The 25,929-nt window shown below is 40.2% G+C and overlaps 1 protein-coding gene, 8 non-coding genes and 1 pseudogene across 9 annotated transcripts in view; all 10 read right to left on the bottom strand.

The window, feature by feature from the left end:
- Positions 1–25,929, bottom strand: part of LOC117384736 (cadherin-18-like) — a 145,095-nt gene that overhangs the window by 35,393 nt on the left and 83,773 nt on the right. The window contains exons 5-6 of the mRNA XM_055228284.1: positions 10,708–10,875; positions 3,772–3,959 (exon numbers count right to left, since the gene is read on the bottom strand). Coding sequence (XP_055084259.1) covers positions 3,772–3,959; positions 10,708–10,875 — 356 coding nt within the window. The remainder of the gene's footprint in view (positions 1–3,771; positions 3,960–10,707; positions 10,876–25,929) is intronic.
- LOC117385860 (small nucleolar RNA U3) lies at positions 6,011–6,225 on the bottom strand. Its single transcript, XR_004542601.1, has one exon. It is a non-coding gene; the product is annotated as a small nucleolar RNA U3 (small nucleolar RNA).
- On the bottom strand, positions 12,081–12,295 carry LOC117385858 (small nucleolar RNA U3). Its single transcript, XR_004542599.1, has one exon. It is a non-coding gene; the product is annotated as a small nucleolar RNA U3 (small nucleolar RNA).
- LOC117385859 (small nucleolar RNA U3) lies at positions 12,874–13,088 on the bottom strand. The gene has a single exon (XR_004542600.1). It is a non-coding gene; the product is annotated as a small nucleolar RNA U3 (small nucleolar RNA).
- Positions 13,673–13,887, bottom strand: LOC117385847 (small nucleolar RNA U3). The gene has a single exon (XR_004542589.1). It is a non-coding gene; the product is annotated as a small nucleolar RNA U3 (small nucleolar RNA).
- On the bottom strand, positions 17,428–17,642 carry LOC117385853 (small nucleolar RNA U3). Its single transcript, XR_004542595.1, has one exon. It is a non-coding gene; the product is annotated as a small nucleolar RNA U3 (small nucleolar RNA).
- On the bottom strand, positions 20,080–20,283 carry LOC117385862 (small nucleolar RNA U3; annotated as a pseudogene).
- Positions 20,927–21,141, bottom strand: LOC117385848 (small nucleolar RNA U3). The gene has a single exon (XR_004542590.1). It is a non-coding gene; the product is annotated as a small nucleolar RNA U3 (small nucleolar RNA).
- LOC117385857 (small nucleolar RNA U3) lies at positions 21,725–21,939 on the bottom strand. The gene has a single exon (XR_004542598.1). It is a non-coding gene; the product is annotated as a small nucleolar RNA U3 (small nucleolar RNA).
- LOC117385855 (small nucleolar RNA U3) lies at positions 23,827–24,041 on the bottom strand. Its single transcript, XR_004542597.1, has one exon. It is a non-coding gene; the product is annotated as a small nucleolar RNA U3 (small nucleolar RNA).

Raw genomic sequence — 25,929 nt, 5'->3', positions numbered from 1 at the left:
ACAAAACACCAAAACTCAGCCCACAACCACATTTCAAATAGAGCTATGATTGGTCTAACAGATTTCCACATTTCAAACTCCGCCTCTGCAGTCAGGTGTTTGTAATCAGAAACATCTGGCAGTCTTTTGTGATATCACCAACTACATGAAATTACAGGGGCCACTGAAGACAGCACAAAGTTAGATTCAGGCTGCAAATTAATCAAATTTGTACTAAAGTCAATAAAAAATGACCAGGAGGGCTGGGGACTCTGAGTGGGCCATGTTCTCCGCCTCTATTGTCGATGTGGCCGCTTGTAGCTGTGGTCTTAAGGTCTGTGCTGCTTATTCCGGCAGCTTGTGGGAGTCCTGAGGCAGCTGACGAGTGTTGGCGGGCCAAGCATGTCGCAGCTCGTGCAGAGGCAAAATCTCAGGGTTGCAATTTCGGGAGGCCAAGGGAGGGGGACTATTGATCGCCCTCAAAGAAATTCTGCCAAACTGTCCGACCCCTCAAGAGGGGGAAACAGTGCTTAACAATTACTGTTTACAATGCGGGTGGAGAGCTGCTGCCCCGACTGGGGATGTTGTTGGATGGTGGAAAGAATACTTCTCATCTCCTCAATCACACCTCCCTCCTCCTCCCATGAGAAGGAAGTGAGGATTGAGGACTTGGAGGCTGACTCATCCATCATCCTGGTATCTTAAGTCTCTGGTTGAGGAGCAGCACCGCGTAACGGACGAGAACAGGACCTGTAGCATGCACTGGGGCAAACTATTGCAGCCTCTATTGCAACGTACACTACCCAAACTTTTGTCTGGTAGTGTACACTGTTATGTACTCCCAATAGAAAGAATCCGAAGCTCGTCTTGTTACTTTTAAATATACAGAATATCTGCTTGGGATGTGCTCTGAGTCAGGGGTTTGTAGGTAAAAGAAAAAAAAAATCTGTTATAAAAATGTATTTGTGCCTTTAAAAATATAGATACATCTTTGAATATCATGACAAATACCAGTTATTGCAGTGATGGACCCTGCCATTCCCAGCCCTATTTTTACTACAAATGAAAATGGTAGCACTGCCTGGTTTCAAATGTATGCACAAAATGTTAAAATTTAGAAAATAGCAATTATTCTGAAGGAGCAGATGCAGTTATGTTTGGTATAAGAAACACCACATTTGTTTTATGGTCTTCGATTCATTAGAAGACCAATTTGATTTCACAAATAGTGGTGCCTTTCTGTTCCTCTGTCTGTGGACGGATACCATTGCAAACCAAAAGCAAAGTTTAGTGAAATATTTTAACCATTTACACCACCAGACTTTTTCTAATACAGCTCTGAAATTACATACACAGACTATGCTATGCTGTCGAATCTGATAAAAAAAATTAAATTGGAGAACAAAGTAAGTACAGAGCAGTGGGCAGTAAGTTTATGGCGTCATGAAAATAAGCGATTAAAGAGTGCTCAAACGCGGATCACTCCAAATACAACTTCAAGATCATAAATGATAAGGAAAACAACTATAACATGGCGAAAAGCTCTGAAAAGTGGATTTTGCATAATAGATCTGCTTTATAATACCAGAGAAGATACAAAATTACAAAATGGTGAAACGTTTCCCTGTTGTATTAGTAAGTAAGCAAGTAAGTACGATCAATACAACAAACTAGTCCACCAAACTCATTTAAACTGGCTACAAGGTAAAGAAAAGTACCCAAGTTTCGCACACTGTTTGAACATAAATAAAGAACGATTTCTCATTACCACATTCATCTAATCATTTTGTCTTCAGCTGAGGGAGGAAACACACTTAAATTTGCCTTAGTGTCCACAGCGAGGTCGTCTAAAAGGCTCCAAAAGCACTTTACGTCCTAGTAGTTTGCAATAAGCTGTAATTAAAGGGGAGTGCTGATGTGTCCAAGGGGCAGTGAAGGCAGCACCGAGCTCTCATATATCTGTGTACATGCCAAACTGCCTGGACTGGCTTATTACTGTAATGTGTCACCGGGACATCTACACGGCAGAGTGAGAGATCTCTACGCACAATACATCTTTATAACTGTTTGGACTTGTAGGCAATCAAGAAGTCCAATATGAGGTTTTAAAGGGCTTATATTATGTCAGATTTTTTATAGGTTTTAATCGCCGTGTCTTCATGAGTGTTTTGTTTCTTTCACTCGTGTTTCAGTAACCTTGCATTTTTGGTTGATCTGTCTCTTTTGAAGGGATGAATCCTCAAACTCAAACTATCGGTGCTCTTAAAGAAAAACTGCTTGTGTCTGCTCCACATCTGATGGGTAGCTGCAGATCAAGCTTGCAAATACTGGATATTTTTTCATTCGTACCAAAATGACTACGCAATGCTGCCGAATCATAAGCGTATCACCAATTAAGAAAATAAAATGCAGAACAAAGTAAATAGAGAGCAGAGGGCATATGTGGTGGTGGAACAGGGGTTGATCGGCAATATAGCGTCTTGAAAATAAGCGATTAAAGATTGCTAAACATGCACAAATCACTCCAAATAAGACTTCAAGTGAGTTAATGGTGAGGGGGAAAGAACGTGGTTAAAAGCTCTGAAAAGTCGATTTTGCACAATAGGTCCATTTAGCAGTGCTGAGGAGTCTTCTGAAAGCACTGCTTTGACCACACTCTACGCCATTAGCATCTCGTCATGCGTGTGTGTGTGTGAGCACTGAGAGCAGCACACAGACACACAAACACACTGACAGGCGAAAGAATACTGTACGTGGAAATGCTCTCACTGCACAGCGGGTAATCAGAGCAGAGCTGTCAGGTTGTGCGCACGGGAAGCATCTTATGAAGTTAGGAAAGTTTCTTATTTGTATCTGTACCGTGTGACATTTGCATGATTCCTCACAGGGCGCAGTGATGTACGGGCCAAGTGCAAGTGTAATCTTAAACCTTATTTCACCAAACTACGGAACCCAGACAAGGCTCCTCTGTGATCACACAAGGAATAAGCACATCACTGTACATCACTGTCCATTTATTCAGCCTATATGAGATAAAGCCATTCACAGCAATGTCATGTAACCATATTGAATCTTTTTAACAAAGAGTTTCAATTAGTCAGGCTTATTTCAATTTGAGTTTGAGTTATTGTAGGGCAAATTAATATTGATCAATTATTTTGTTTTAATTTTGCTGTAAGTACCGATACAAGTAAAATTAAAACACCATATCAATAAGAGTAGTAGTACTGATAAATCCTAATTAAAGTTGATAAATCCAACTTTAATTTTGCAGCTCAACCTTCAATAAAAAGCTAACTAACTTAGATTAGCAGCTATTACGTTTAAGCCTTAATAAAATGTTGTGCACCAGCTCCAGCAAATGGCTGCTAACTTCATGCCTGATCATGCATTTTGGTGAAGGCAAAATTTTCTTTTAAGAGCTTTTAATCATGTTATACTTGTTTTCCATTCTTATGCACCCACTGAAAGTTGTATTTAGAGTGATTCATGCATTATTATTCACCTGCATTTGTAGCTCCAAAAACTGTTTTTTGAATGCACAAATTATCATCTGTAGTAATCTGTTTTGAGTTCTTGTATTTTTGTTTACTCAAAAGTACTGTAGTTTCCATAATGTTCCAGACTTTCTTGAATAACTACTCACATAAAATGTAACTGTTTCCATGACATTTCAATAATCTGATTACTGCAGAAATCCAATAATGATCAGATTTCTGTGCATATGTACACAGCCACCGTCACATTTTCAGTTTTATACTCAAAATGAGTCAAAATGAGTTGTTGTGGTACCTGTTTGAGTGATATGATGCCCTCCCTGTGCGTTGGGTCAGGGCTGATATCAAAGATGGCTGCTGCCTCTGAGTTGGTGATGCTGTAGCTCATCTCAGCGTTCGGACCCTCGTCTTCATCAAAGGCCTGGATCCGCCCCACGGCCTTCCCCACCGGGGTCAGCTCCGTCACATACAGCTGGTAACTCTCTGGAAGCAGAAAGAGGCATGGGTTAGCACTCCAACACTAAACGCTCATATGTTTTAAAGGGCCTGTACCTGATTTCAAACATGTTTTAGTGTGAACTTTTAGCCCTGCCCACTTAAAATCACTTCTGCTGCTGTGAAATTGCACCATAACGCAGAAACAGCTGTCATGTGGTTGTTTCCTTATAGTTCTCTAGCTATTTTTTTTGTTTTTTTTTTGTCACTCTTGAAAATGCATCAAGACAACATATGTAGTGTTTGAAATAGTTGAAGACTGTTGGATGCTTAAGATATCTGCTTTAAGGAAATGTGCACAAGAGAACCTTAAGAGTCATGAGCAAAATGTATGTAGTTGATCCACCTTTACTCACTTGAAGTTTAATTTGGAGTGTTTCAGGCATTTTAATAGCCTCTAAAGCTTATTTTCAGGAGGTAATTTTGCCGATAAACTCCACCTCTACTGGTATGCACCCACTGCTCTGTGCTTTGATTTTTTTTTCTATTTTATTTTCTTAATTGGGAATGAATACACATAGGATGAGTTAAAAAATAAAATAAAATCTGCACGTCACTAATTGATCTGCATCTATCCATACTAGGTGCCCGGCTCTTTGTTGTGATGACATTTACCTATTGGACCCCACAGTTTTCTAACACAGAAGTCAGTGGACATGTTTCTTTTCTGAAGTAGTTTTAGATGAATATTACGATTTAAACAACACATTTTCAGGAGCCTGTGGTCTATATGAGCGTTCATGGTCCTGTTAAGGTAATTACAGCACTGCTTTTTGGAATTACAACTATTCAAATTAGATAACACAATTCGTCACAATTCTTGGAAAAATAACTAGCAAATAAACAAGTAAATAAAAGTCCTCCCTCTGATCTCTAACACAAGGAGAGGGCGCGCTTTGGGAGGTTAATACGCCCTTGGATCAGACAGAACTGATGCATAAATGATCAGGAGAGGGCATTATACGGAGCGCGGGTGCTTTGTGATCTAACAGTGCTGACATGTTTACTGCTTCCATTAGCATATGCCTCTGCACTGCTCCAGTGTATCCAGCCTATAGCGTGTAACAGTGTTAGCGATTACATTTTACATACATTAACAGGTCCTCTTTTAAAACCTCGCAGCGGAAGAGTCGGCTCTAGGCATTTATACATCAGCTGTATCCACGAAGGCTGTCACGATGTAGCTAACGGTACTTGTGGATTCTTATAACACTTCAGCTAGAAAATGCATTCTGTACTTAACATGCACATATACTGGAAGTTAGCAAATAAATCAGTGTTGTTGAAGATACAGAAAATGCTACATTTTAAAGAGGGGGTATCAATCAAAATCAACTTTGGAGCTCTCTATAATAGTAATATGTTTTGCTCTGTTATTGTAATTTGCATCTAGACACTGCCAAGTTCAGTTATTTGAAGATCTGCCTTCATTAGTGAAAACATCCCATGAGGGGAGGAAACAGAATTCAATATATTTTTGAGATCTGCTTTGCCACCAATCAAGATTTTTGCATATCTTCACGAAATGCACACAGTTATAATTAATAATTATTCTGTGCTTTCCTTAAACTAAACCAGTCCTTTTTGGCAGACTCTTTTGGTATTGGTCATTATGTTTGTAAAGTGTCTTTGAAAGATTCAAAAAAAAGATTCAAAAAATAAATAAATAAATAAATAAAAATCCACAATTCAGTTTAGTCTTTTGTGAGGGTGTGAGGGTACAGTGTACAGAATAATGTTATCAGTCCCAAAAAGATTTTCACTGAATGCGAACTAAACAACCCATCTACTCAGTTTTATACCAAGTCGCGTGGAGCATATGTTACAGAATATTTTTAGATGTGATAATTGCTGACAGCGGAGAAAACATCATGAATAGTAATAACTAGAAAAACACAAACATGAGAAATAATAATTCATTTAAATTTTGATTTGAAACCAATGTGGAAGTTTAAAAGGCAACAGCATGTAAGACACACTCCTTAGAAAAAGTCTTACTAGTTGAGCATACTGAGGACACTTAAAACAACAGCACCACCACCACTCAGATCATACTCCTCCCCTCACTGGCTCCAGAGGACACAGTGAACAGTCATCAGTGACAGAGAACCCCAGGAGTAAACCAGGACTCCGTCTGTTTCATGCTCAGGAAGGAGTATCAACAACTCTTCATCGTGGTCAGCGAGACCATACACTTTAGAAACACATTTCTCAAGTTACAAACTATAGAAATGATCCCTGAAAGCATAGTCTTAATAAGAGACTCTCTACAGCAGACACTAGAGCCACAGACTGAGACTCTGGCTCAGAGGAGCATGTGAGAGAGGACATCTGCTACTGAAACTTAAAAAAATATTCTTGAGCAGACATAAAAAGTGACAGAGTTTACTGTTTAATTTCTATCCAATTAGTATGTCCTAAGACCATAAACATAAAGGCTTTTAGTCAGACTAGAGACTGCTCCTTAATCTGCTGTTGATGTATTTCAGATTTGGAAATGATTAATACATTTTCACCTCCATAATGCTCCTCAGACAATAGCTTGAACCAGCGGTGTACTCCATCACAATGCAAACATTTCGGCTCCACTCCAAGTTTTACGCAGTTTTATGTTCTGGATATTATAGAAATGCCTTCCTCTCCTTTCAGTGTCCCAGTCTCTGTACCACTGCACACACTGTGATTTTAATTAAACTTTGATGCTCATAACTGCTAAAAGCAACAGCTATATCTACAATGTCATGCTTTAATGCATTCTTCGCAACCCCATCCACAATTTCATTTCCCATAATTCCCATGTGGGCTGGGACCCACAGAAAACACACATCAATCCCTCCTCTCTCCACCCTGTGCACAGCACTCAGTGCCTCAAACACAAAATCTGGCCTTGTCTGCCACACAGCAACACATCTCTCCCATCTCAAACAGCAGGGCAAGTGGTCCAGAAATGCACCACGGCACGCTCGAAGGGCTTTGGCCTGGGTCACATCGAACTAAGCTCCTCTTTGCAGCTAGCCTTATCTGATTCATCCTCTTTTACTTTTTTGTCATGACATTTCAGAGGGCATGTGCTCAGATCTGCATATACAGATCATAGTGAACCTTCATCTTTGATGCTGTTAGTGTTTGGATGAGAAAATAACAATGTGACATGCATGCATGTCCAAACACATATTTACCATTTTTCTGGCTGTTTCTAACCTTGTGCAGTTGAACGCCTCTTCTAGTCTGCACCTAATGTAAATCAGGCTCCATGATTACATGCAGCGGGCATGCGAGTCCAAACAGGCTTCTCCAGATGTGTTATTGGGACCTGAGAGATTTAAACCACAATACCTCAAGTCTAGTTCCCAGGTTGTGTATTTTCTTTTTTATGGTTTTATGGCAGTTTGCATCTATATTGCAGTTACTGCCACCTACTGGGATAATAAGTTGTATTGTTTACAGTGATGAGGTGATAGTGAATTTTCCAATAGTTTTCCATTTCACACAAGCACAGTGTATATCATACAGACCTGTGTGTCAACTCCTCTAAACCATCCATAAACATTTTTTGCAGCTTCAAGAATTATATCTGTATGTTCCAACTTGGTCTGTAAGGTGAATGCACAATTTATTTAAATGAAAGCCAGAAAGTTTGTCTTGTCCGTTATTATGAAGTCCACCTTGGTGAATACTTCCTTTTCCTCACAAACTTTAACGATGGCTTTAATATAAAGATAGACTCAAAATGCTCAAAAATATAATAATAGACTCAAAATGCTGATTTTCTCTTCCCATCAGTCAAAAGTTGGTTTAAATTGGACTAGGCCAGTTACGCATGTGAATGTGGAACTAAACACCTAAATGCCACCCACAACCACATTTGAAATTGAGACACTAAACTGGCCAGTACTTGGAGCACTAAAGAAAAGAGTGAGAGAGAAGGAGGGGTGGAGTACAGGGGTATGAGGAACAGAGGGATTGGGCTAACAGATCTCCATACTTCAAACTCCACCCCTGCAGCCAGGTGTTTGTAATCAGAAACACCTGGCTAGAATCAGGGCAGTCCTTTGTGGTGTCACTGAAGGCAGCACAAAGTTAAATTTAGGCATTTTTGAAAAAGCTGCAAATGTACCTACTTTGCAGTAAAAAAGCCAGAAATGACTAAAACACACACATACAGTTTAGCAACAAAAAAGTAGATTTAGTGCTTTATTCCACTTTAGTGTATTGATTGTGTTCTGTCTCTCAACCACAGTTTGGTTTGTGTCAGACAAATCCAGACTGAGGACATGCACATAGCACCATATGTACACATGACTAGGGCTTCTGACTCGAGTGCATATTGAAGGCTCCATCTGTTGAGTTTCAAATGCAGATGTTTGGGTCAAGATTTAAATGCTGCAGTGGGGGAGGTACAGCTGACAGCAGATACAAGCCTCTCATAGGTAATAGCAGTATCTCAGAACAATGGAGCACGGGCCATGTCCTGAAACACCTTCCTGTATGAGGTGATTTTGATATTTAAGTTATGCCAAAACTTCTACATCTTGAATGGTCTTTTGAACTGTGTATTTTTTTCAACGATCTGTGTGAGATCTTAGGTCCAGGTGTATGCAGCTTCATTTTCTTCCTGGCCGTAACTGAGACCTCTCTTCCCAATTATTTTAACTTCATCAGCAACCCTCTCTAAAACTTGCTGCCTCTGTTTGACACTCTTTATACTCAAGCAGCTATTTGCGGGCTAGGAAGTTCCACATCATCATCTTAGCTTTTTGTTTACAGTATTGGAGCGTGACACTCAGCAAATTAGGTGCATTTCTGCCACCTACTGTACTGGAGTGTCAACTAGTCATCTACCTCCCATTTTAATCATACATTTAAAAAGTCCCTCTGACTCTCCGCCATGTCCCCACTGTCTTTGGAGGTGCAGACAAGTGCCTCCCTTTGTTTGCCTTGTCCCAGTATGACAAATTTTCCTGGTTTCTTCCTGATTGCTTCCTGTTGAGTTTAGAATTAAATTTAAAGTTCTCCTGGCATATAAAGCCATAAAGGGAATAGCTCATGGCCAGGCCAGTTAGGAGCAGAAATAAAGCCCACAGTTTTAACTAAGTTGCGTTAGGAGTAACTATGCTGGGGGAAAGTATGGTAACTTGAGGATTATCCTCTTCTACTTTCCCTGTCCTTTCATTGCTATTCACTAGCTGTCCTACTCCTCTCTGGGAAGTGCAACTGTTTCAGATGCCTGGAGCCTAGATGCCCCCCCGGATCCTTCCGTTCCCTCACCTGGCTGGATGACCCAATACCCGGCTTGATAACCCCTACCCAGGGCCGGCCCTAGCCTTTAGGGGGCCCTAAGCTGAGTTTGCCCTCGGGGGCCGTGGCCACTTCAGTGCCACATATTCATATTTGACAAAATCATCACAACCGCTTATAAAAAAAAAGGCTGCAAATTCTAGAGGCTCACAACAGCAATAACCACAAGTATAACAGTATAAAAACATGTAAGGAAGGGGAGTCTGCCAAAAAAAATGTTTTTTTTTTCTTGGTTTCTGGTGCATTTTAATGTTCCATTTGACTAAAGTGGGCTTACATTTATCAATTCTTTATGTCATTGAATGCAGGATTGGATAGAGTAGCCAAATGGTGTACTTAAGCAAGAGTACACTTACTTCAAAACCATATCACTCAAGAAGTACAAAGTAGTTAAGTAGTCAATGGGCTGCAGATACCAAGAGCCGATACCACTGTATCTGTGCTGCCTCTTGTTTGACTCACAGCTCATCTCTCACAGAGCAGTGAGCTCTGAGCAGAGCACTGCACAGAGGTGACCACAAAGATGCTCATTAACTGTTCTACACACATGAAATATACAAATATTTAGGACTCTAAAGGTTTATATAGGTCACAGGGGATACCGGTGCAGAGCTTGTGTTTACAGTAGTAGCATGCTAACGTTGCCAAGTGGCGCTGGTGATTTGCTTGTGCTGTGTTGTAACTTATTGTAATTTTCACATACAATATAGTGACTGAATAGAGTGGGTTCAGAGCTTTTAAAAAGGTATAGCATGTCCATATTGGACAAAGTGTGGTCGTGGTAAAAGTAACACAACAGTCACTGTTATGCTAACAGTGGCTGGTTAGCATGCTAGCAGTCCTCTGGGCTCTTCATACATTGTCTCGTACTTTATACAAACTGAACTTCACTAACTTTTAGTCTTTTAGTTTGTAAAAGACCAATTCAAATGTCCCTCTGCTGCCTCAGTGCACCTGAGGGGAGGGGTCCTTCACACTGGTATAAACACATAGCTGTCCTCACCACTGCCCGACTCAAAAATGTAGGCTGCACATATCTAGCTACTGGAAATAAAACACATCTAATCATTCAAGAGGGATATGTAGACTAGTATAAACACCCGAGCTGTTTAGTTTTCAGAAAAAAAACTTTCCAATCATTATTTTCAATATAAATGTATGGGTTCTTGGGAGCCCTCTGGACTATAATGAAAAAAGGAAGGAAAAGAGGATCCTCTCACAGCACCAAAAAGGTTGCTAGCCCACCACTTAGATGATGTACAATACATTCTACATTCTCCCAAAGTGCATTGGCCCTACAGGCTCCAGATGGCAGTGCAGCAGTACTGCGTTGCTAAGGGAGTGCTTACTTTATGTCAATGGCACTAAAATATATTCATAAAGCAGTTAAAACATATTTGTGTTTTGCGTCCCACAGAGCTGTTGTCAGGAGACTCACTTTGGGGGAACTTGGGCGGGTTGTCGTTGACGTCGGATAGGGTGATGTTGATGGTGGTGGACCCCGAGAGCCCCCCCACAGACCCGGCCATGTCTTTGGCCTGCACCAGCACACTGTACTGGGCTCTGGTCTCCCGATCCAGAGTGGAGACTGCAGTCCGGATTACTCCTGCAGGGAACACAGAGGAGAGAAAGTCAAAAACAGGATGTGGCAAAAATATTATATGCAAATTGAATAGAATTTTCTTAAATAAATAAAAATGTCACAAAACAAATCGACAAAACACATCACAGCAAAATTATAACAACATACACTAAAAATTTACTTGAGTAAATGATAAAACCTTGTTTGAGTTTTCAACTAACTTTATGTCAAAGCTAAATTTGCACTTTCAAAGATGCTATAATACTTTCTTTTAACAGCAATTGTCACTTCCCTTTGGTGCCAACTTTTCAAACAGATTCAAGATTCTTTTGATGTGTGATACATCTCTACAGTAAATAAATAATGAAAATGATATTAAGAATGTCTGTTGTCATACGACATACATAATTGAAATAGCTAAAAATATCCACTTTTTTTCTTTCTCAACTTTCTATTTGCGGTTATGTTAAAGAGAGTGTATTTTACTTCAATGAGATATTAACTGATATATATATATGTGTGTGTGTTTCACGTTCATTTTGGATGCTCATTTTTTAAAAGAACAAAACACTTTTATTTTGAATGTGTTTTTATACTGGTTAACTCTGAACCAAAACAAGAATGAGCACAGAAGCAGAGTAGGCGACACAAGTGAGAGCTCTGTGCACAAAAAACATATTTGGCATCATAATTTTTTTGTTTAATTATTAGTATTGTAATGCAATGTTTTATTTAGAGTCTAGTCCACTTTATGTTTGGACCATTTTAAACAAATTTCAGCCTTGGTAATTTCTTTTTGTCATTATTTTGTTGTTAAAATGACTTTTCACATTGTTTTTTTGTCATATAAATTAATATAAAAACCCAGTCTTTTTGACATGAACAGACCAAAAACATCCAGGTTTGAGCCAACTGTATTTCAGCATTGAAACTGGCACCTAAATAAGAGCCTCAGGTCTGGCTCATTCTGCTTTCTGATTGGATAATCATCTTGAGAACAAAACACTATTATAACAGCAGAGCAGATGTAGCAGGCTTCCTTGATTTGCAACAACTTTCAACTCACTGATAAACTGCAGCAGAAATGTTGTCTTCTTTTAAGACTGATCTAACTCTGACATTACACCAAACACACATACTCTATTACGGTATATACACCACATCAAAACAAATGTGCACATTTTATGCTGATTACATTGAAACCTTTTCACTTTAAGCAATTTGAAACAACCACTCAGATCATACTCCTCCCCTCACTGTCTCCAGAGGACACAGTGAACAGTCATCAGTGACAGAGAACACCAGGAGTAAAACAGGTCTCTGTCTGTTTCATGCTCAGGAAGGAGTATCAACAACTCTTCATCGTGGTCAGCGAGACCATACACTTTAGAAACACATTTCTTAAGTCACAAACTATAGAAATGATCCCTGAAAGTATAGTCTTAATGAGAGACTCTCTACAGCAGACACTAGAGCCACAGACTGAGACTCTGGCTCAGAGGAAGCAGAGGAGGAACAGGAAATTACAACCAGTCTGTCAGAACATCCATACAATCATTTAGACTGATTTATAAAGTAAGTCAAGAATGGTTTTGGATTTTTTTTTTTTTTTTCCTGACACAACCTGTAACATTTTATGTATTTATTTTTTAATTGTTTTTGTGACAATAGATCTCCACTGAGGGAGGACACATAATTCAACTTAGAAGTAGAATATATTTTTGAGATGGGCTTTGTCTCCACTTGAGATTGTTGCACATTTTCACAAAATACACCATTATAAGTGGTATATATTCTGTGGTTTCATTCATAAACTAAATCAGCCCTCTTTTATGGACGCTTTTGGTATTGTTTAGCTGCTTATCATTGAAAAAATAAAATAAATAAATAAGACAAAAGCTGTGAGAGTTCAGTGTACACACACACAGCATGAATCACAAAAAGGTTTCCACAGAATAAGTCAGAAGTAACCAACCCAACTACCCAGTTTTAAACAGCAAGGAATAAATCTAGAAAGAGTGCACCACTCAGATCATACTCCTCCCCTCACTGTCTCCAGAGGACACAGTGAACAATCATCAGTGACAGAAAACACCAGGAGTAAACCAGGTCTCTGTCTGTTTCATGCTCAGGAAGGAGTATCAACAACTCGTCATCGTGGTCAGCGAGACCATACACTTTAGAAACACATTTCTCAAATCACAAACTATAGAAATGATCCCTGAAAGTACAGTCTTAATGAGAGACTCTCTACAGCAGACACTAGAGCCACAGACTGAGACTCTGGCTCAGAGGAGCATGTGAGAGAGGACATCTGCAGACAGGAGGGGCTTGTTTAGTTTTAATTATTTGTCAGATGTTTTTCAGACATTTTTTTTTTTTTTTTTTACATGCAGAAGGTAACTGGATTTCAGCAGTTGGCCAAGAGGTGCAGTTGATAGATCTCCACTGAGGGGCTCTAAACACATTTGTCACCGCTCATACTGTACTTCTCAAGTTTTTGATAATCTATAACTTTTGGCACACCATTTTTAAGGCTAAAGCAGCAGACAGCTATTGCAATGTGGGATGTATCCTCTGCTATCAACCAATAATGCATCTGTAAGTGCGCCTGGCCAATCACACATCTGCTGTAGTCATACCTGTTTATGCCCTGCTCACCTGAGGCTCCGAACTTCTGGTCTGTGTATCATCTGCCCACATCTCTCTACTTACCAGCTCACACTTTAAGCTTCCACATGTGTACATCCATGCACACTGTGAGAATGTGCATGGGTTTAAACCTGGATAGGCTGGTATATCATCATTGTCTGAAAGACAGACCACTCAGATCATACTCTTTCCCTCACTGTCTCCAAAGAACACAGTGAACAGTCATCAGTGACAGAGAACACCAGGAATAAACCAGGTCTCTGTCTGTTTCATGCTCAGGAAGGAGTATCAACAACTCTTCATCGTGGTCAGCGAGACCATACACTTTAGAAACACATTTCTCAAGTCACAAACTATAGAAATGATCCCTGAAAGTATAGTCTTAATGAGAGACTCTCTACAGCAGACACTAGAGCCACAGACTGAGACTCTGGTTCAGAGGAAGCAGAGTGAGAGAGGACATCTGCAGATAGGAGGGGCCTGTTTAGTTTTAATTATTTGTCAGATGTTTCTGATACATTCTTTTTTTTTTTTTTTTTTTTTTTTAACATGCAGAAGGTAACTGGATTTCAACAGTTGGCCAAGAGGTGCAGTTGATAGATCTCCACTGAGGGGCTCTAAACACATTTGTCAACTCTCATACTGTATTTCTCAAGTTTTTGATAACACTGGGTTACAAAAAAAAACATTTTTGAAAGTTGTCTGTGTTTTTTCAACTGAATTAAGACCATTTTGCACCACTGAATCAAAAAATGATATCCATTTTTCTCAGTCAGGTCAGGTTTTTATGCTAATTTGATTTTGAAAAATCCGATGTTCTTACTAAATTGATTACAATTTTGTGACATTATCAGTTGATTTTCTTTAATATTTCTCATCCAAAAAATGTTTTAGGAGATAAAAAATAGTTTTCTAACAGAATGTATTAGTTAAATGTTACATTATGTTAATTGATAAAGGTAAGTACATGTAAATTGGAACGTTACGTTATCATTGTGCAAAATTCAGGACATGAACTTCTATTTTTATGAATCCCTTGAGTGCTCAGCAGCAGGGATGTCTCTCTTCAGAGTCCAACAGTAATCAGCCATCATGACTGCATCCCAGCGTCCCTGATACCTGGTCTCCATCTCTTTTATGTCCTGATGGAATCTCTCCACCTGCTCATCAGAATCAGAATCAGATTCAGAATCAGAAGACTTTTATTGCCATAGTCTGTGAACACAGTTCACAAACTAGGAACTTGATTCGGTGAAAAAGTGCAACATAAACACACTGAATGAATACAAAAACAAATAAGGGCATGCACAAAGTTAAAAAGATATGCTTAAAAAAGTCAAATAAAATACTTAAAGGGAGAAAATATGTACAACAGCAGCATCAGAACAACAGTGCAAAGTGGCTTATCAAAGTGACCGGTGTTATTAAGTGTCCAGTTTAGTGCAGATATTATAAAGTGTTCATGAGACAAACAGCAGAGGGGAAGAAACTGTTCTTATGGCGAGAGGTTCTGGTCCCAATGGACTGTAGCCTCCTGCCAGAGGGAAGTGGCTCAAATAGTCCATGTCCAGGGTGAGAAGTGTCAGCTGCTATACGGCCTGCTCGCCCCCGAGTCCTGGAGACGTACAGGTCCTGTAGCGATGGAAGGCTGCAGCCAATCACCTTCTCAGCAGAGCGCACAATGCGCTGCAGTCGCTGTCTGTCCCTGGCAGTGGCCCCAGCGAACCACACAGTGATGGAGGAGGTAAGGATGGACTCAATGATGGAAGTGTAAAACTGCACCATCATCTGGACTGGCAGCTTGAGTTTCCTCAGCTGCCGCAGGTGGAACATCCTCTGCTGGGCTTTCTTGATGAGGGAGCTGATGGTCGGCTCCCACTTGAGATCCTGGGTGATGCAGGTGCCCAGGAAGCGGAAAGAGTCCACAGTGGTGATGGGGGAGTTCGTGAGGGTGAGGGGAGGCAGGGGGGCTGTGACTTTCCTGAAGTCCACAATCATCTCCACTGTCTTCTGGGCGTTGAGCTCCAGGTTGTTGCTGCTGCACCAGGACACCAGCCGGTCCACCTCCCTCCTGTAGGCAGACTCATCGCCGTCCGAGATGAGTCCGATGAGGGTGGTGTCATCCGCAAACTTAACCAGTTTGACGGAGTCGTGGTTGGAGGTGCAGCAGTTGGTGTACAGGGAGAAGAGCAGGGGAGAAAGTACACAGCCCTGTGGAGATCCTGTGCTGATAGTCCGAGTGTCCGAGACATTCTTCCCCAGCCGCACGCTCTGTCTCCTGTCTGTTAGGAAGTCAGTGATCCACCTGCAGGTGGAGTCAGGCACGTTGAGCTGAGCGAGCTTGTCCTGGAGCAAAGCAGGGAGGATGGTGTTGAATGCAGAGCTGAAGTCCACAAACAGGATCCTGGCGTAGGTTCCCGGGGAGTCCAGATGCTGGAGGATGAAGTGAAAGGCCAGGTTAATGGCGTCTTCCACAGACCGATTGGCTCTGTAGGCAAACTGCAGAGGGTCCAGGAGTGGGGAGGTGAGGGACTTGAGGTGGTGCAGGACCAGTTGCTCAAATGACTTCATGACTACAGACGTCAGCGCCACAGGTCTGTAGTCATTAAGTCCAGTGATCCTGGGCTTCTTGGGGATGGGGACAATGGTGAACAGCTTGAAGCAGGCTGGGACATGACATGACTCCAGGGAGGTGTTAAAAATGTCCATGAAGACAGGAGCCAGTTCCTCAGCACAGTGTCTAAGGGTGGAAGGAGAGACACCGTCTGGGCCCGCTGCCTTACGGGGATTCTGCTTTCCCTGCATCACCCAGTGATCCCAGATTCTCAGGAAACCTGAACCTTTAGCTCCTTTTGGGAAAAAGGATGTGGAGCATCATCATTAAATCCACACTGGAGGAATCTTTGTCACTGATGTCAGGAACTTCTCCAAAGACAGGTACTGGAATTTCATCACAGTGAGCTACAGGACGACGTGCTGATTCACGGTCAGGATACTTGAGGCTGCTTCGGTTCTTTCTGTTGATCCCAGTCACATCAATAGCCCAGAAGGAGCTATTGATGTCGGCTCCCTCCAAACCATGGGAATTCCAAACTTCAGACAACTCTTCTTGCCTTTAGTCCACTGACGCAGATACTCGGTGCATGACTTGCATGCCATGTGTGGCGCCCAAGCTTCATCTTGGTCACCAAGTTTAATACCAAAATAAGCATGGTAAGCACGCTTTATGAAACTTGTGACTTGATTCCTGTTAGGAACATTGGTGTATTCACCGCAGATGTAGCAGAATATGTCAGGCTTATTTTTGCAAGGTCTTCTAGTCGAAGCCATTTCATTCACTTGTAATATAAAAAAAAAACAATTAGTCATAAGTTGGCACATGCAAAATCTTCAGAATTTGTTTATAGCGAGAAATATAACAGAATTTTGCATCATATGACGTGAAAATACTCATACATGTAAACAAAATTGTCCAAAAACTAATATGTAGCTTAGTTCAGAACGTTGACCTGATTGAGCAAAACCAATGTGATTTTTGGATTCAGCACATTAAAATGATCCTAAATCAGCTAAAAAATCTTAGACAATAAATTTAGTGTTGACCAGTGTAATGTATAACTTTTGGCTCACATTTTTAAGGCTAAAGCAGCACACAGCTATTGCAATGTGGGATGTATCCTCTGCTATCAACCAATAATGCATCTGGAAGTGCGCCTGGCCAATCACACATCTGCAGTAGTCATACCTGTTTATGCCCTGCTCACCTGAGGCTCTGAACTTCTGGTCTGTGTATCATCTACCCACATTTCTCTACTTACCAGCTCTCACTTTAAGCTTCCACATGTGTACATTCATGCACACTGTGAGAATGTGTATGGGTTTAAACCTGGATAGGCTGGTATGTCATTCTTGTCTGAAAGACAGACCACTCAGATCATACTCCTCCCCTCACTGGCTCCAGAGGACACAGTGAACAGTCATCAGTGACAGAGAACACCAGGAGTAAACCAGGTCTCTGTCTGTTTCATGCTCAGGAAGGAGTATCAACAACTCTTCATCGTGGTCAGCGAGACCATACACTTTAGAAACACATTTCTCAAGTCACAAACTATAGAAATGATCCCTGAAAGTATAGTCTTAATGAGAGACTCTCTACAGCAGACACTAGAGCCACAGACTGAGACTCTGGCTCAGAGGAGCATGTGAGAGAGGACATCTGCAGACAGGAGGGGCCTGTTTAGTTTTAATTATTTGTCAAATATGTTTTCAGACTTTTTTTTTTGTTTGCGTGTAGAAGGTAACTGTATTTCAGCAGTTGGCCAAGAAGTGTAGTTGATAGATCTCCACTGAGGGGCTCTAAACACATTTGTCAACTCTCATACTGTATTTCTCAAGTTGTTTGTTAATCTACAACTTTTGGCACACCCCTTTTAATCCTAAAACAGCAGACAACTATTGCAATGTGTGACGTATCCTCTGCTATCAACCAATGACACATCTGGAAGTGAGCTGACTAAAACCCTCCCACCTGTTCTTCAACTTTTGCAGTGCTGCTGTGAAGATGTGCTCTGTAGGACATATTATTAAGTGATTTAGTTCCCATCAAGCAACATAACTAACACCAAAAGCACCCACGAAAGAAGGAAACCAACAGAATAATTAGATGTATGCTGTAAAAGTGTAATTTCAGGAAATCTTACACAAATCTATAAATATACAGTAATGTGCTAATTTTGCTCTAGCTGCTGTTTCTATTGTGAGTGAACAGCTGTGAGGGGCTGTGCGCTGACTGGTTTACGGCAGTGGTGTTTGTCGGAAAAAAAACTGAGAAGGTAGAATTGTGAATTTTGTGAAAATGTGCAAAAATCTTGAGTGGTGACAAATCGGGTCTCATTGAGTAAAACATATTCTACTTATATGTTGAATTCTGTGCCTTCCCTCGATGGAGACATATAGAATCAATATAGACCAGCTCCTCCTGAAACCAGCTCTTCCTCCTGAGTGCACCAAAGACAGGCCTCTTCTGCACTAGTTTTAGAATCACTTCTTAAAGGGCCTGTACTATGTTATTTTCTGATCTATGTTATAATGTTGTTTCCTCATCACAAACACAGCTGGAGATGTATTTTGTTTCATTCACACATGTTTAACACACAAACCCTGCATATTTAGGCTTCTCTCAAGTCTTCTCTCAAACAGAAAACACTCTATTCCACCTTGTGATGTCATGTGGTGATACAGGAAGTGCTCCACTGTGTTTCTAAACTCTATACACCTCCACTGAAATCATTTGGATGATTTTTGCTCTGAAATTGCCTATCTCTACTCAACAAAAGGTAAAAAGGTAGGTGTTAAAGGCAAACTAAACACCTGTGACAGAGCTTATTCCTCCAACAATCACATTTCAAAAACTGCAACAAAGTGAGCAGTGCCCAAAAGACTGAGAGAACGGCGTTGTGAGTGTATGTGGCGCAGGCTGTCAAATAATCCAACATGGCACAGACCACAGTGAAAGCCTGCGAGAACCAAAGCCAATATTTATGCCGGATTACACCTTTTGAGTCATTTCCAGGCACGGATGGGCATCTTGGTGGTCATCAGCGGAGCCTGTACTGTCACTGTCACAGCCTCCGCTTTGCCTGGAGCAGAGCCACAGTTGAAGTGTCACTAGCATCGGGGCTAACAGGTAATATTCTATCATATCAAGCTCTTTAGAAATTACCGCAGCATTTTGAGTAATTTTGTTATACAGGCCTGTCTTTTGCAAAAGCAGCTCACTGTCCCCTACGGAGGATCATTTGGTATTGCACATAAACATTTTTTAAAGCAATTTTATTGATTTGACAATTCATAAAAACACACACGTTTGATAGTACAGTAAAACACACACAGGTTTCAATGTGTTACTGAAGGGATGATATTAAAACAGATGTAAAAACGTTTTGTGGACCTGTTATCTCTGTGCCAGTAGCTCAATCAATGAAACTATTTTGCTAAATTGGCCTTTTTGAGCTGTTAAGTTATTGTAGTACTTGATTGTACCGCTGAAATTCTATGACAATTATTTACCACTGACATAAATGCAATAATAATCAGATCAACTGTTGTGCTGCTACACTGAGTCACAGCAAATGAACCCTGCCATCACCATCCTCTTAAACTCTACTGTAATCATTTGTGCATTGCTTCTTTCAATATTCTTAACAAATCTTATATAAAAAAATAAATAAATAATGCAGTAAAATGAAAATAACATCTTTGTTTTTAGTGAAAGGAACTATGCATGCATTTAAATATGTTGTAATGATTATGATCTCAGTCTGAACAAAAACGCCAAATGAGCGGATGAACTACAGAACAGCTGCTGATCATCCACTGAGTGTTTTCTCTATGTAACCCCTGGATGTGAATCTTGTCTTAGATTGGTGGACTTATTTCCTGCCACCCCCTAATTGTTGTGGCTGGTACTCACCTGGCCACTCAGACACCTGCTGCAGCTATGCCTGTCACTTATTTGCTCTCACTTCAAACTTTAAGTAGTTTAGTAATCTGGTATATAATTACTATCTAAAATAAGCCACTCAGATCATACTCTTCCCCTCACTAGCCCCAAAGGACACAGTGAACAGTCATCAGTGACAGAAAACACCAGGTCTCTGTCTGGTTCATGCTCAGGAAGGAGTATCAACAACTCTTCATCGTGGTCAGCGAGACCATACACTTTAGAAACACATTTCTCAAGTCACAAACTATAGAAATGATCCCTGAAAGTATAGTCTTAATGAAAGACTCTCTACAGCAGACACTAGAGCCACAGACTGAGACTCTGGCTCAGAGGAAGCAGAGGAGGAACAGGAAATTACAACCAGTCTGTCAGAACATCCATACAATCATTTAGCTGATTTATAAAGTAAGTCAAGAATGGTTTTGGATTTGTTTTTTTTCCCCTGACACAACCTGTAACAATTTTTTTTAAATTTATTTATAGTTTTGTTTTTTTGTTTTTTTTGTGAAAATAGATCTCCACTGAGGGAGGACACATAATTCAACTTAGAAGTAGAATATATTTTTGAGATGAGCTTTGTCTCCACTTGAGATTGTTGCACATTTTCACAAAATACACCAATATAAGTAGTATATATTCTGTGGTTTCATTCATAAACTAAATCAGCCCTCTTTTATAGACTCTTTTGGTATTGGTTAGTTGTTTGTAAAGAGCTACTGTTTAGTTGCTCATCACTGAAAAAAATAATAATAATAAAACAATAGCTGTGAGGTTTCAGTGTACACATCCACAGTATGAGGTAAACTCATACTGTGGATACTTATTACATTCTTTTTGTAGGTTTTCACAGAATAAGTGGAAAATAAACAACCCAACTAACCAGTTTTAAACAGCAAGGAATAAATCTAGAAAGAGTGTGCCACTCAGATCATACTCCTCCCCTCACTGTCTCCAGAGGACACAGTGAACAGTCATCAGTGACAGAGAACACCAGGAGTAAACCAGGTCTCTGTCTGTTTCATGCTCAGGAAGGAGTATCAACAACTCTTCATCGTGGTCAGCGAGACCATACACTTTAGAAACACATTTCTCAAGTCACAAACTATAGAAATGATCCCTGAAAGTATAGTCTTAATGAGAGACTCTCTACAGCAGACACTAGAGCCACAGACTGAGACTCTGGCTCAGAGGAAGCAGAGGAGGAACAGGAAATTACAACCAGTCTGTCAGAACATCCATACAATCATTTAGACTGATTTATAAAGTAAGTCAAGAATGTTTTTTGAATTTTTTATTTTTTTTTCCTGACACAACCTGTAACATTTTATTTATTTATTTTTTAATTGTTTTTGTGAAAATTGATCTCCACTGAGGGAGGACACATAATTCAACTTAGAAGCAGAATATATTTTTGAGATGAGCTTTGTCTCCACTTGAGATTGTTGCACATATTCACAAAATACACCATTATAAGTGGTATCGATTCTGGGGTTTCATTCATAAACTAAATCAGCCCTCTTTTATGGACTCTTTTGGTATTGTTTAGCTGCTTATCATCCAAAAAAATAAAAAAATAAATAAGACAATAGCTGTGAGAGTTCAGTGTACACACACACACACAGCATGAATCACAAAAAAGTTTCCACAGAATAAGTCAGAAGTAACCAATCCAACTACCCAGTTCTAAACAGCAAGAAATAAATCTAGAAAGAGTGCACCACTCAGATCATACTCCTCCCCTCACTGTCTCCAGAGGACACAGTGAACAGTCATCAGTGACAGAGAACACCAGGAGTAAAACAGGTCTCTGTCTGTTTCATGCTCAGGAAGGAGTATCAACAACTCTTCATCGTGGTCAGCGAGACCATACACTTTAGAAACACATTTCTCAAGTCACAAACTATAGAAATGATCCCTGAAAGTATAGTCTTAATGAGAGACTCTCTACAGCAGACACTAGAGCCACAGACTGAGACTCTGGCTCAGAGGAGCATGTGAGAGAGGACATCTGCAGACAGGAGGGGCCTGTTTAGTTTAAATTATTTGTCAGATGTTTTTGAGAAATCTTTTTTTTTTTTTTTTTTTAACATGCAGAAGGTAACTGAATTTCAGCAGTTGATAGATCTCCACTGAGGGGCTCTAAACACATTTGTTAACTCTCATACTGTACTTCTAAAGTTTTTGATAACACTGGGTTACAAAAAAAAAACATTTTTGAAAGTTGTCTGTGTTTTTTCAACTGAATTAGGACCATTTTGCACCACTGAATCAAAAAATGATATCCATTTTTCTCAGTCAGGTCAGATTTTTATGCTAATTTGATTTTTGAAAAATCTGATCTTCTGACTAAATTGATTACAATTTTGTGACATTATCAGTTGATTTTCTTTAATATTTCTCATCCAAAAATGTTTTAGGAGATAAAAAATAGTTTTCTAACAGAATGTATTAATTAAATGTTACGTTATGTTAATTGATAAAGGTAAGTACATGTAAATTGGAATGTTACGTTATCATTGTGCAAAATTCAGGACATGAACTTCTGTTTTTATGAACCCCTTGAATGCTCAGCAGCAGGGATGTCTCTCTGCAGAGTCCAACAGTAATCAGCCATCATGACTGCATCCCAGCGTCCCTGATACCTGCTCTCCATCTCTTTTATGTCCTGATGGAATCTCTCCACCTGCTCATCACTCAGTAATCCCAGATTCTCAGGAAACCTGAACATGTAGCTCCTTTTGGGAAAAAGGATGTGGAGCATCATCATTAAATCCACACTGGAGGAATCTTTGTCACTGATGTCAGGAACTTCTACAAAGACAGGTACTGGAATTTCATCACAGTGAGCTACAGGACGACGTGCTGATTCACGGTCAGGATACTTGAGGCTGCTTCGGTTCTTTCTGTTGATCCCAGTCACATCAATAGCCCAGAAGTAGCTATTGATGTCGGCTCCCTCCAAACCATGGGAATTCCAAACTTCAGACAACTCTTCTTGCCTTTAGTCCACTGACGCAGATACTCGGTGCATGACTTGCATGCCATGTGTGGCGCCCAAGCTTCATCTTGGTCACCAAGTTTAATACCAAAATAAGCATGGTAAGCACGCTTCATGAAACTTGTGACTTGATTCCTGTTAGGAACATTGGTGTATTCACCGCAGATGTAGCAGAATATGTCAGGCTTATTTTTGCAAGATCTTCTAGTCGAAGCCATTTCATTCACTTGTAATATAAAAAAAACAAAACAATTAGTCATAAGTTGGCACATGCAAAATCTTCAGAATGTGTTTATAGCGAGAAATATAACAGAATTTTGCATCATATGACGTGAAAATACTCATACATGTAAACAAAATCGTCCAAAAACTGTGACAAATGTAGCTTAGTTCAGAACGTTGACCTGATTGAGCAAAACCAATGTGATTTTTGGATTCAGCACATTAAAATTATCCTAAATCAGGTAAAAAATCTCAGACAATAAATTTAGTGTTGACCAGTGTAATCTATAACTTTTGGCACACCGTTTTTAAGGCTAAAGCAGCAGACAGCTATTGCAATGTGGGACGTATCCTCTGCTATCAACCAATAATGCATCTGGAAGTGCGCCTGGCCAATCACACATCTGCTGTAGTCATACCTGTTTATACCCTGCTCACCTGAGGCTCTGAACTTCTGGTCTGTGTATCATCTGCCCACATCTCTCTACTTACCAGCTCTCAGTTTAAGCTTCCACATGTGTACATCCATGCACACTGTGAGAATGTGTATGGGTTTAAACCTGGATAGGCTGGTATGTCATTTTTATCTGAAAGACAGACCACTCAGATCATACTCCTCCCCTCACTGTCTCCAGAGGACACAGTGAACAGTCATCAGTGACAGAAAACACCAGGAGTAAACCAGGACTCTGTCTGTTTCATGCTCAGGAAGGAGTATCAACAACTCTTCATCATGGTCAGCGAGACCATACACTTTAGAAACACATTTCTCAAGTCACAAACTATAGAAATGATCCCTGAAAGTATAGTCTTAATGAGAGACTCTCTACAGCAGACACTAGAGCCACAGACTGAGACTCTGGCTCAGAGGAGCATGTGAGAGAGGACATCTGCAGACAGGAGGGGCCTGTTTAGTTTTAATTATTTGTCAAATATGTTTTCAGACTTTTTTTTTGTTTACGTGTAGAAGGTAACTGTATTTCAGCAGTTGGCCAAGAAGTGCAGTTGATAGATCTCCACTGAGGGGCTCTAAACACATTTGTCAACACTCATACTGTATTTCTCAAGTTGTTTGTTAATCTATAACTTTTGGCACACCCCTTTTAATCCTAAAACAGCAGACAACTATTGCAATGTGTGACGTATCCTCTGCTATCAGCCAATGACACATCTGGAAGTGAGCTGACTAAAACCCTCCCACCTGTTCTTCAACTTTTGCAGTGCTGCTGTGAAGATGTGCTCTGTAGGACATGTTATAAAGTGATTTAGTTCCCATCAATCTTAGCAACATAACTAACACCAAAAGCACCCACGAAAGAAGGAAACCAACAGAATAATTAGATGTATGCTGTAAAAGTGTAATTTCAGGAAATCTTACACAAATCTATAAATATACAGTAATGTGCTAATTTTGCTCTAGCTGCTGTTTCTATTGTGAGTGAACAGCTGTGAGGGGCTGTGCGCTGACTGGTTTACGGCAGTGGTGTTTGTCGGAAAAAAAACTGAGAAGGTAGAATTGTGAATTTTGTGAAAATGTGCAAAAATCTTGAGTGGTGACAAATCGGGTCTCATTGAGTAAAACATATTCTACTTATATGTTGAATTCTGTGCCTTCCCTCGATGGAGACATATAGAATCAATATAGACCAGCTCCTCCTGAAACCAGCTCTTCCTCCTGAGTGCACCAAAGACAGGCCTCTTCTGCACTAGTTTTAGAATCACTTCTTAAAGGGCCTGTACTATGTTATTTTCTGATCTATGTTATAATGTTGTTTCCTCATCACAAACACAGCTGGAGATGTATTTTGTTTCATTCACACGTTTAACACACAAACCCTGCATATTTAGGCTTCTCTCAAGTCTTCTCTCAAACTGAAAACACTTTGTTCCACCTAATGATGTCATGTGGTGATACAGGAAGTGCTCCACTGTGTTTCTAAACTCTATACACCTCCACTGAAATCATTTGGATGATTTTTGCTCTGAAATTGCCTATCTCTACTCAACAAAAGGTAAAAAGGTAGGTGTTAAAGGCAAACTAAACACCTGTGACAGAGCTTATTCCTCCAACAATCACATTTCAAAAACTGCAACAAAGTGAGCAGTGCCCAAAAGACTGAGAGAACGGCGTTGTGAGTGTATGTGGCGCAGGCTGTCAAATAATCCAACATGGCACAGACCACAGTGAAAGCCTGCGAGAACCAAAGCCAATATTTATGCCGGATTACACCTTTTGAGTCATTTCCAGGCACGGATGGGCATCTTGGTGGTCATCAGCGGAGTCTGTACTGTCACTGTCACAGCCTCCGCTTTGCCTGGAGCAGAGCCACAGTTGAAGTGTCACTAGCATCGGGGCTAACAGGTAATATTCTATCATATCAAGCTCTTTAGAAATTACCGCAGCATTTTGAGTAATTTTGTTATACAGGCCTGTCTTTTGCAAAAGCAGCTCACTGTCCCCTACGGAGGATCATTTGGTATTGCACATAAACATTTTTTAAAGCAATTTTATTGATTTGACAATTCATAAAAACACACACGTTTGATAGTACAGTAAAACACACACAGGTTTCAATGTGTTACTGAAGGGATGATATTAAAACAGATGTAAAAACGTTTTGTGGACCTGTTATCTCTGTGCCAGTAGCTCAATCAATGAAACTATTTTGCTAAATTGGCCTTTTTGAGCTGTTAAGTTATT

Source organism: Periophthalmus magnuspinnatus, chromosome 17, assembly GCF_009829125.3.
Source record: "Periophthalmus magnuspinnatus isolate fPerMag1 chromosome 17, fPerMag1.2.pri, whole genome shotgun sequence".
NCBI classification, from domain to species: Eukaryota; Metazoa; Chordata; class Actinopteri; order Gobiiformes; family Gobiidae; genus Periophthalmus; species Periophthalmus magnuspinnatus.
Note: the sequence above shows the minus strand (reverse complement) of the source record. Positions and strands in the feature narration are given on the sequence as shown.